Source organism: Pristiophorus japonicus, chromosome 8 (assembly GCF_044704955.1).
Source record: "Pristiophorus japonicus isolate sPriJap1 chromosome 8, sPriJap1.hap1, whole genome shotgun sequence".
Classification (NCBI taxonomy): domain Eukaryota; kingdom Metazoa; phylum Chordata; class Chondrichthyes; family Pristiophoridae; genus Pristiophorus; species Pristiophorus japonicus.
The window spans coordinates 88,581,551-88,593,740 of NC_091984.1; the positions used below are offsets into that span (position 1 = coordinate 88,581,551).

Here is a 12,190-nt window from a genome sequence, read left to right on the forward strand (position 1 = left end):
CACTGCTTCATACAGCCCCACACACCAGCTCAGATATTGGGAGTCTGCAGTCGGGTAACATAGATTTAGGACAGGGGTCTGCACTGGGTGAAGAACCAGGACCCAGCAGGGTGCAGCATGATGCAGGGACAAGGGAAGCTCGGGTGCCATCTCTCTGGGGGGGCGAGTGCGCAACCGAGACCTGTTGAGGAGGACTCAGACGAGCCCATCGAAGTTGGGGCTTATGAACAAAGGGTGGAGGCCATGCAATCTGAGCTATTGGCGACAATGCAAGGGATGCCTAAGAAGTTGTTGCAAGCGGTGATGAGCATGGAGGAGTCTGTCGCCTGCATTTTGGACAGCTCTGCGCACACCATGGAGCTCATCATTGCCAGTGTGCAGACGATGATGGAATCCCAGAGTGATTGTGTGGATCCAGCTGCGATGATGTGTCTCGTGGCAGAGGTGATAGCTGCCATTGCAGCACAGGCGCGAGGGAACGAGTGTCGCGGTGCTTTTTTGGACAGGATGGCCGCTGCCCTGGAAGCTCAGAATGCTTTCATGCACTTTGGCCAACAGGCCACAGAGCATCTTATTGCTGTCATCTCTGATGGCTTCTAGAGTGTGGCAGCTCTCATGCAGTCTCAGCTAGAGGCTATGCAAGATCTGATTGCTGCCAATGTGGCTGGGTCCACCATAGTCCACCAGGGGCCTAACGGTGCCACCACACCTCGCCGTCCTGTGCTCCAGTAGCTTGGTGGGGAAGGTGTGGTGTTGCCCCAGGGGAGTGGTGCTGGCTCCTCGGAGCCATATTCTGATGTGGGCTCTCAGGATCACAGCAGCCCTGAGCCAAGACCTGCCACTCCGCAATTGCTGTCAAGCATGGAATCGCCCCAGCCACTTCTGACTGAAGGCCATCAGGAGAATGCGGCCCAGTCAGCAACCGGCCCAGAACTGGTCAAGGGCGTCCCAGAAGGACATCTGTAGCTTCCTCTACAGACACACAGCAGCAGTCCCAAAGCCATGAGGCAGCCGCAGGGGAGACACTGCGGTGTAGTGTAAGTGTAGGTCTGCGTAAGAGGGGTAATAAGGAGTTGCACAAGGGTGATAATTAAATACGTGAATGTTTTGAAAACCCATTGTTTGGGTTCTAATAAATCTTTATTTTGTGTTTGGAATTGCTGATGAGGTCTTTCAATTTACTGTGGGGGAATGATATGTGAGAGGGCTCATGGACATGGCCAGATGTAGGCTCAACTGGGCATTGAGTTATGTGAATCGTGCAGCTATGAGACGACTTTGGGCTTCTCTTGCAGGGTCACGATGGCGACGCTGTCTCCTGCGTGGCTGCCCGCCCACATCCTGCTTCTCCTCCTCCTCCTGTACCTCCTATGTCTCCTCCTCCTCCTGCGCCTCCTCCTCCTGCTCCTCCACAGGTGCCACTGCTGCCTCGTCCTCCAATGGCTGTGCCCTCATGATCACCAGGTTGTGGAGCATGCAGCACACCACTACGAATATGGAGACATGTTCAGGCGAGTACTGCAGCACACCCCCTGAGTGGTCCAGGCAATGGAACCTCTGTTTGAGAATGCCAATTGTGAGCTCGATGATGGTCCTGGTGGCCGTCAGACTCTCATTGTACCCGAGCTGCGCAGCAGTTCTAGGGTTGCGCAGAGGAGCCATGAGCCAAGTGCTCAGTGCGTAGCCCTTGTCACCAAGAAGCCAGCAGCAATGTTCATTGGGACCAGTGAGGAGGCCTGGTACACTGCTCTGGCACAGTATGAAAGAATCATGACTACTGCCAGGAAACCGGGCATCCACTTGCATAATCTTGCAGCTGTGGTCGCAAACGAGTTGAACATTGAGGGAGAGGAAACCCTTGCCGTTTTTGAATTGCTCGGGAGTTTGTTGGGGTGCCCTGAGAGAGACCTGGGTGCAGTCAATGACCCCCTGGACCCAGGGGAAGCGCGCAACATGAAGGAATGTGGTCTGGCACTCCAACTGCTTGTCCGTAGTCATGGGGAATGAGATGTAATCGGCCCTCCTCCGATATAGAGCATCTGTGACCTCCTGTATCGATGTGTAGTCTGCAAACTGCGAGATGTTGCACATGTCCACAGTGGCTGCTTGGAAGGACCCAGTCGCATAAAAGTTGAGGGTGATAGTCACCTTGGATGCCACACTCAGGGCTGTCCTGACCTGTGTTTGAGGCTCCAATTCTGCTTGCAGGAGATTGCAGAGCTCCATCATGACGTCCTTGCGGAATCTTAGGGCTAGACTTTCCCTAATACACCTCACCACCCCCATTGCTGCCCAGAAACACCGCTAACATTTTGCAACTATCGCTGGCAAAAATTTCCATAATAAAAGGTAAAAAATATCGGCTGGCGAGAAAATGGATCTTGCACCAAGATTCTTGGCGGTTTCTCGACGGTTAATGGCGAAACTAGGTGAAACGGGTGGTTCTTACCGGAATGGACGGTAAGTACTTAAAATTTAGTCCGAGGCTGCGGTTGGGGGGAAAACTCAAAAAGTATTTTTTCACTTAAACAAAAAATAAAAAGTTATAGAACATTCTCAAGACACTTTTTAACATAATCGCCATTTTAGAATTTACAAAAATAATTGTAACAAACCTTTAACTTGCCTTTCTTTGCAGGGTTCTCATCTACCACCCTGGTTCAGGCAGCTTTTCGTGGGCGGTTTCCTCGGCGGTGTGTATGGGTCCCCACTGAGGCAAAACTTAGATCCTGGCGGCTTTCTCGGCAGTGAATGCAGATGCATATGGCTGGTTTGTTTCCGAACAGTCTTTTCAAAATGTGGGAGGAAAGCTTTAAAAAATAAAGAGGAAACTTTTGCCGGGTGGTTTTTCATAAAAAAAACATCTGTACCGTCGAGAAAACCACCGAAATGAAGGCGCAACTCAAGCCCTATATAGTCTGCACAGACACCGATCGTCATTCACGGGAATTGCTGGCGGAAGACCCTTTCTCGATATGGCCTGTCGCCCTCACGTCTGTGTAGCCGGCTTGATCTGTGATGTGGCTCATTGTGTTCTCTCTGCTGCTCTGCTGCCTCTTCCACCTCTGCAGGCTGCTGCTGCCCAGAATCTGCTTCCACTGCAGGCTGCCTCCTGGCCTGCTCCCCAGTACCTGGTGTGGGGGTTCAGCGTACCTAAGAACATAAGAAATAGGAGCAGGAGTAGGCCACCTGGCCCCGCGAGTCTGCTCCGCCATTTAATAAGATCATGGCTGATCTGATCATGGACTCAGTTCCACTTCTCTGCCCACTCCCCAACTCTGCTCCTTAGGGGATGCCCTTGCTTAAGGCCTTCCTGTGACAGCTCTCTGGCCTCCCCTCTGTCGCTATCTCTCTGGCCCTCTCCATGCTGGACCGCAATGATGCCTGTAGCCCTTGCCCACTGCCTCTGCAGCCATTGCCCCTATCACCACATTCTCCTCCATGCCTCGGCGGCACGCACAATGTGCAAGAGGCGTTGGCCTGCCAGCAATGCCCCCATTTCAAAGCGCTCTCCAAGCCCAGCCTCCTCGAAATAGCTTCCCTGTTCTGCTGGTTCAAGGTGCCTCCAGGACTCACAAAGCAGCGCACACTGTATCATTGCACTGCTAGTGAAACAACGGGAAAAAGTCGGCAACACAAAATCAACCGAAAGCAATACACCTTTAAGGCACTCCGGCTGTGTGCATCAGGAACTATGCACCACCCGAAAAAAACAACTCTTGGCACCGCCCAGCGGTGGGATGAATCTTATAGGGCAATGTCGCTTCCAGCCCGGGCCCTCGGCAGTGTGCGCAGTGACGTCACACTTAGGAGTGCTGGCCAGCACCGGCGCGGAAGTGAGGGCAAGCGGGGAACCGCGGAAGGGCAATTGGACTAATGGCGGACATTCCACGAAAAGTCGACGGCCACGCCACTCCGCAGCGTGGCCGCCGATTTCTGGTGGTAACAGACCTTAAGGGAAGGGGCAAATTCGTCCCCCTTTACTTTTGTACTCAAATCCTCTTCTAATAAATGCCAACATACCATTTGCTTTCTTAATTGCTTGCTGTACCTGCATGTTAACTTTCAGTGATTCGTGTACAAGGACACCTAGGTCCCTCTGGGAAATGTTGATGTTCAATTTCTCATTTAAAAAATACTCTGCTTTTCTATATTTCCTACCAAAGTGATTATCTTCCCATTTCTCCACATTATATTCCATTTGCCATGTTCTTGCCCATTCACTTAACCTGTCTATATCCCCTTGAAGCCTCTTTGCATCCTCCTCATAACTTACATTCCCACCAAGCTTTGAATCATCAGCAAACTTGAAATATTACATTTGATCCTCTCATCCAAATCATTGATATAAATTGTGAATAGCTGGGGCCCAAACACTGATCCTTGCGGTACCCCACTAGTTACAGTACTACTACTCTCTGCTTTGTGTCCGTTAACCAATCCTCAATTCATGCTAGTATATTATCCCCAATCCTATGAGCCCTAATTTTGTTTAATAACCTCTTGTGTGGTATCTTATCGAATGCCTTCTGAAAATCCAAATACACCAAATCTACTGGTTCCTCCTTATTTATTCTGCTAGTTACAACCTTAAAAAACTCTAACAGATTCGTCAAACATGATTTCCCTATCATAAATTCATGTTGACTCTGCCTAATCCTATTATTATTTTCTAAGTATCCTGTTACCACGTCCTTAATAATAGATTCTAGCATTTTCCCTACTACTGATGTCAGGCTAACTGATCTGTAGTTCCCTGTTTTCTCTCTCCCGCCTTTCTTAAATAATGATGCTCAACTATTAGAACTTAATAATGTTACTAACAAAACTAGTAATACAAACATAGTTGAACATATTGTTTTAGAACAATTAAGAACTTGAAAATAGATAAAGCAGCTGGGCCAGATGATATCCACCCAGGTGTCCTCAGTGAGATGGGGCATGTGCTATGCGAGCCCCTAGCCTGTATTTTTAATAGCTCACTGCACTCTAGAATGGATCCTATAAACTAGAAGGAGGATAATGTAGCCTCTTTAAAAAAAGTGACAAGACAGACCCGGATAAGTATAGACCGATTAGCTTAACATCAGCAGTAGGTAAGGCAGTCAGCCAACAATAAAAAATAAAATGGAGTCGTCGGCAGGTTCACCACCCCTTTAAGGGCGGCCGCACTGCCCAGGCACAGAACGGGTACTGACAGAAAAACCCTACGCTATTATTCCTGAGCCAGCAGATAAGCCTCTATTGAAGACAAACGCAGGTCCCTTGCAGTCAGAATCAGGTGAATTTATAATGGGGAACAAAGAAATGGCAGACCAATTGAACAAATACTTTGGTTCTGTCTTCACGAAGGAAGACACAAATAACCTTCTGGAAATACTAGGGGACCGAGGGTCTAGTGAGAAGGAGGAACTGAAGGAAATCCTTTTTAATCAGGAAATTGTGTTAGGGAAATTGATGGGATTGAAGGTAGATAAATCCCCAGGGCCTGATAGTCTGCATCCCAGAGTACTTAAGGAAGTGGCCCTAGAAATAGTGGTGCATTGGTAATCATTTTCCAACAGTCTATCGACTCTTGATCAGTTCCTAAGGACTGGAGGGTAGCTAATGTAACACCACTTTTTTTTAAATGAGGGAGAGAGAAAATGGGGAACTATAGACCGGTTAGCCTCACATCGGTAGTGGGGAAAATGTTGCAATTAATTATTAAAGATGAAATAGCAGCGCATTTGGAAAGCAATGACAGGATCAGCATGGATTTATGAAAGGGAAATCATGCTTGACAAATCTCCTGGAATTTTTTGAGGATGTAACTAGTAGAGTGGACAAGGAAGAACCGGTGAATATGATGTATTTGAACTTTCAAAAGGCTTTTGACAAGGTCCCACACAAGAGGTTGTTGTGCAAAATTATTGGGGGTAATGTATTGACGTGGATAGAGAACTGGTTGGCAGACAGGAAGCAGAGAGCCAGGATAAACGGGTCCTTTTCAGAATGGCAGGCAGTGACTAGTGGGGTGCCGCAGGGCTCAGTGCTGGGACCCCAACTATTTACAATATACATCAATGATTTATACGAAGGAATTGAATGTAGTATCTCCAGGTTTGCAGATGACACTAAGCTGGGTGGCGGTGTGAGCTGTGAAGAGGATGCTAAGAGGCTGCAGGGTGACTTGGACAGGTTAGGTGAGTGGGCAAATGCATGGCAGATGCAGTATAATGTGGATAAATGTGAGGTTATCCACTTTGGTGGCAAAAACAGGAAGGCAGAATATTATCTGAATGGCGAAAGACAGGGAAAAGGAGAGGTGCAATGAGACCTGGGTGTCATGGTTCATCAGTCATTCAAAGTTGGCATGCAGGTACAGCAGGCGGTGAAGAAGGCCAATGGCATGTTGGCCTTCATGGCTTGGGGATTTGAGTATAGGAGCAGGGAGATCTTATTGCAGTTGTACAGGGCCTTGGTGAGGCCTCACCTGGAATATTGTGTTCAGTTTTGGTCTCCTAATCTGAGGAAGGATATTCTTGCTATTGAGGGAGTGCAGCGAAGGTTCACCAGACTGATTCCCGGGATGGCAGGACTGATATATGAGGAGAGACTGGATCGACTGGGCCTGTATTCACTGGAGTTTAGAAGAATGAGAGGGCATCTCATAGAAACATATAAAATTCTGATGGGATTGGACAGGTTAGAGGCAGGAAGAATGTTCCCGATACTGGGGAAGTCCAGAACCAGGGGTCATAGTCTAAGGATAAGGGGTAAGCCATTTAGAACTGAGATGAGGAGAAACTTCTTCACTCAGAGAGTTGTTAATCTGTGGACTTCTCTACCGCAGAGAGTTGTTGATGCCAGTTCATTGGATATATTCAAGAGGGAGTTAGATATGGCCCTTATGGCTAAAGGGATCAAGGGGTATGGAGAGAAAGCAGGAAAGGGGTACTGAGGTGAATGATCAGCCGTGATCTTATTGAATGGTGGTGCAGGCTCGAAGGGCCGAATGGCCTACTCCTGCACCTATTTTATGTTTTTATGTTTTTATGTAATTGTTTGCTTATTCTTCGTACGTAGCCTGGGATAAATGCTGATCATGTGCTTCATTCAGGAGTTCTATAATGTTTGACGTCAGGTGAGAGTCATCTGATCTTGTCCCAATCCCAGGCTGCGTAAGAACCTCATAAGAGCCATTTTTTTCCATCTTGCATTGTTGCAGAAGTGTCAGCTGATATTTCCCATGTTCTCAAATCTTTGCTGCTCGGGAATCAGCTGATTTTAACTGGTGAAGCTTGGTTAGCATCCTTTAGTATTTTTATATTTGTTTAAGATAAAAGTGCATGCATCAGGCTTTAAATTCTGTTAATGGTATCAATGTAACCTTGTAAGAGAAATGCATGAAATAAAAGTATTAAAAATGCACAGCATTTAAAGCTGGCATTGTGTTACTTTGATTCTGGAAGACCACTGCTCTGCTAAATCCAGTTTCCTTACCACCCTTTTGTGTGTCTTATAAGTCTGCTGTCAGGATAAGGGAGCTGAATTTTGCAGTGTAGATGCTGGGAGTGGGCTCACAGATACTTGTTTCTCAGAATCTAAAATAGCACCAATGTATGAGCAGCTAAAGATAGTTTAACATTTTGGGTGGGAAATGTATAAGATTCTTAAGGGGCCAATTTTCATCAAGGCCTCCACCCGCCCAAGTGCCGCCCAAAGTGCCACCGATGGCCGCTGAGGTACCGGATGGTACTTCGGATGGGATATTCATGGCCGAGGTCCCTTGAAGGTCGGCGGGCAGCAAATGGACGACGTACGCCACCAATCTGGGCAGCAGCGGGCAGGAAGTCTCATTCTCGGCAGCCGAGGCGCTTGCCGCTTAAATGCCGCCGAGGATGGAGTCGGGCCCACGGAGGGTCAAAGACCTGAAAAAAAAATCACCAATAGAAAATGAAAAAAACTATCCGAAGACCTTCAGAGGACCCCATGCAGGTAAGTTGCTGTTGGAAATATGAAAAGAAATGATCACTTACCTTTTTTTCAGGGTCTTCACACTTACCGTTGGGGAAAGTCCAGCCTCCAGCCAGCGGACCAACCCCCTTCTGCCGCCGACTCCCACTGACTCCCACCTGCAGGAATCTGGGAGCTCGGCAGGCGGGAGCTCAGTTGCCCCACTCGGCCGTCTGCTGACGTCAGCGGGTGGTCCCCAGCGGCTCTCTCCTCCCGCCCACTCCAGGCCACCTCTAAAGTGGCACTGGGCGGATCTTGACGAGGAATGTCGATGCTCTTATTTCTTATGTTCTTATTGGATATTAAGTTTTATGGGGAACCTCTACAGGTCAAAAGGTCTTGATATGGCACAAGTGTTATAACATGTAATACACACTGTATTATTTGTATACTATAGTTGATTCCCATGGCATTGCTGATTGACAATTTTTTTTTAAATGACTCTCTTTTCATCAATTGTCACCCTCATTTTACTCTTTTTGTTTCTGGTCCCAATGTTAACTCTAGACGGATGTGGGACGAGTGGGTAGTGTGAAAAACTCACCTGCTGCTCCAGAAAAGAGGCCTAGGCTATTTTAACTCTTGGGCTTTATTTAAATCCCATTGTTGGAAATGGGGTGAAATTCTATGGTCGACACCACGTAAGTAGCGGGATCAGCTGCTGGGGTTGACTTGTGGGGTTTTCATGATCGGGTATGGAGGGGGGCGCGATTCCACCACAGGGGATGCCTCAGCTTTCCTGAGGAGCACTTCTGGACACTTAAAAAACGTTCAATTTTTGCTGTCTGCAAGCAGCTTGATTTGAAAGGCCTGTTGCTATTGTTCAGTTGTATCTTGTGATTTAAACATCAGACAGCACAATCTTAAAATGAATGTCCTTTGTGTCCTTCACAGGTGCTGAATACGCACATAAAGAAGCACCCGATGATTAATCTGGCACACTGCACCGGAAAGATAAGGAGTCATAGAGATAGAGTCACATGGCCGAAATTGCCCTTTCCTTAGGATCTCTGAACAGCGGAAAGCGATAGCCACGCTGCAGAGTGGAATGGCAGCCAATTTTTCGTGTAATGGCCGCCATTATCATAATTCCGCTTCTGTGTTATCCCAGCGGTGAGCCGCTCCCCCCTACGGCTCTGCTGCTGCCGATCCGTGCTAAGTGTGTCATCGCAGTGCGCATCGCCGATCTACCCCCCCCCCCCACCCCCACCGCCGCAAGCAAAATTCCGCTGTGAAAATCTTCGGTCCGCCCGGCGGTGCCAAAACAAGCTTTTTTGTGGCAGTCCAGTGAGGCTGAGGCCTTCTGTAACGGCTCCCCTTAAAGGGAAGGACCTACTGCTGCCATGTTTGTCATTGTCAGACAACTGTCATGTCAGTCTGACAATTATGCCTCCAGGTTCGGCTGGGCCGCCAACAGACAGCCTGGCACCCCCTCTTGGGTGCCAGGCCATTGGCCCGGCAACTCCACACACCCCCAACTTCTACGCCTCTAGTGTTGTCACCACCATGTATCCGCCGCCATTAAGAGCGACTTCCATATCTGAATGAAAAAAAAAACAAAGAGCAGAATTTCACTCAAGAGGTGACTTCAACCACCGCGGCGGTAAAAACCATAGAAATGGGGTGTGTGCGCCCTGTTTCGGGCCGGGGGCAATTTCGGACCCATAGAGTCATAAAGTAATTATGGCACAGAAGGAAGCCATTTGGCCTATCGAATCTATGTCAGCTCTCTGTAGAGCAATCCAGTCAGTCCCATTACCCCGCTCTATCCTCGTTGCCCTGCAATTTTATTTCCCGCACGTGCCTTTCCAATTTCCTTTTGAAATCATTGATTGTCTCCACTTCCACCATCCTCATAGGCAACGAGTTCCAGGTCATTACCACTCGCTGCATGAAAAAGTTCTTCCTCACATCCCCCCTGTATCTCTTACCCAAAACTTTAAATCTGTGTCCCCTAGTCCTTGTTCTATCAGCTAATGGGAACAGCCTTTCTCTGTCTACCTTATCCAAACCTGTCATAATCTTGTACACCTTTATCAAATCTCCCCTCAATCTTCTTTTCTCCAAAGAGAACAACCCCAGCTTCGCCAACCTAATCTTGTAGCTAAAATCCTTCATCCCTGGAACCATTCTGGTAAATCTACTTTACACCCTCTCAAGGACCTTCACATCCTTCCTCGAGTGTGGTGACCAGAACTGGACGCAATAACAGAGCTTTATAAAGGTTCAGCATAATTTCTCTGCTTTTGTACTCAATACCTCTATTCGTGAAGCCCAAGATCCCATATGCTTTGGTAACTACTCTCTCAATATGTCCTGCCACCTTCAAAAACCCAAGCAGAGGAACCCCCAGGGCCCTCTGTCCCTGCACACCCTTTAGAATTGTGCCATTAAGTCTATATTGCCTCTCCCTATCCCTTCTGCCTAAATGCATCACCTCATACTTCTCTGTATTAAATGCCATCTGCCACGTGTCCACCCATTCTACTAACCCATCTATGTCCTGTTGCAGTCAATTGGTATCATCCTCACTATTTGCCATACTTCCAAGTTTGGTATCATCGGCAAATTTTGAAATCTTATTCTGTATTCCAATATCCAAGTCATTTATATACATCAAAAAAAGCAGTGGTCCGAGCACTGACCCCTGGAGAACACCACTGTCTACCATCCTCCAGTCTGAAAAACAACCATTTACCACAACTCGCTGTTTTCTGTCCTTAAGCCAATTTCTTATTCAAGATGACACTGATCATCCTATTCCATGAGCCTCAATTTTGTTAACCAGCCTTACTTTGTCAAACGTTTTCTTAAAATCCATATAGACAACATCCACTGCATTCCCTTCATCAACCTTCTCTATTTCATCAAAAAATTCAATTAGATTAGTCAAACACGATCTGCCTTTTACAAATCTGAGCTGGCTCTCCTTAATTAACTTAAAACTCTCCAAGTGGCTGTTAATTTTTTCCTGATTATTGTTGCTAAAACCTTATCCACCACTGATATTAAACTGACCTGCCTATAGTTATTAGGATTGTCCTTACACCCTTTCTTGAACAAAGCTGTCACATTTGCCACTTTCCAATCCTCTGGCACCTCTCCCGCATCTAGGGAAGATTGGAAGATTATGGCAAGCCCTTCCACTATCTCCACTTCCACGTCCCTGAGCAACCTGGGATGCAAGCCTTCCGGATAAATGTGGATAAAGGTGAGGTTATCCACTTTGGTGGTAAAAACAGAGAGACAGACTATTATCTGAATGGTGACAGATTAGGAAAAGGGAAGGTGCAACGAGACCTGGGTGTCATGGTACATCAGTCATTGAAGGTTGGCATGCAGGTACAGCAGGCGGTTAAGAAAGCAAATGGCATGTTGGCCTTCATAGCGAGGGGATTTGAGTACAGGGGCAGGGAGGTGTTGCTACAGTTGTACAGGGCCTTGGTGAGGCCACACCTGGAGTATTGTGTACAGTTTTGGTCTCCTAACTTGAGGAAGGACATTCTTGCTATTGAGGGAGTGCAGCGAAGATTCACCAGACTGATTCCCGGGATGGTGGGACTGACCTATCAAGAAAGACTGGATCAACTGGGCTTGTATTCACTGGAGTTCAGAAGAGTGAGAGGGGACCTCATAGAAACGTTTAAAATTCTGACGGGTTTAGACTGGTTGGATGCAGGAAGAATGTTCCCAATGTTGGGGAAGTCCAGAACCAGAGGTCACAGTCTAAGGATAAGGGGTAAGCCATTTAGGACCGAGATAAGGAGAAACTTCTTCACCCAGAGAGTGGTGAACCTGTGGAATTCTCTACCACAGAAAGTAGTTGAGGCCAATTCACTAAATATATTCAAAAGGGAGTTAGATGAAGTCCTTACTACTCGGGGGATCAAGGGGTATGGCGTGAAAGCAGGAAGGGGGTACTGAAGTTGCATGTTCAGCCATGAACTCATTGAATGGCGGTGCAGGCTAGAAGGGCTGAATGGCCTGCTCCTGCACCTATTTTCTATGTTTCTATGTTTCTATGGACCCGGTGACTTCTCCAATTTTCACCCCATCCATTACTTCTACTATCAGTAAGGAAGGATATTGGCTTGGATGATGTGGAATCGGTATGGGTGGAGCTGCGGAATACCAAAGGGCAGAAAACGCTGGTGGGAGTTGTGTACAGGCCACCAAACAGTAGTAGTGAGGT

The 12,190-nt window shown here is 47.5% G+C and overlaps 1 protein-coding gene across 1 annotated transcript; it reads right to left on the reverse strand.

Annotated features, from left to right (window-relative positions):
• Nucleotides 1-627: 627 nt before the first annotated feature.
• Nucleotides 628-2,226, reverse strand: LOC139269139 (putative nuclease HARBI1). The gene is made up of 2 exons (XM_070888240.1): nt 1,423-2,226; nt 628-852 (listed from the first exon to the last, which is right to left on the reverse strand). The coding sequence occupies exons 1-2, from the start codon at nt 2,224-2,226 to the stop codon at nt 628-630; spliced, it is 1,029 nt and encodes a 342-aa protein (XP_070744341.1).
• Between the last annotated feature and the right edge of the window lie 9,964 nt (nt 2,227-12,190).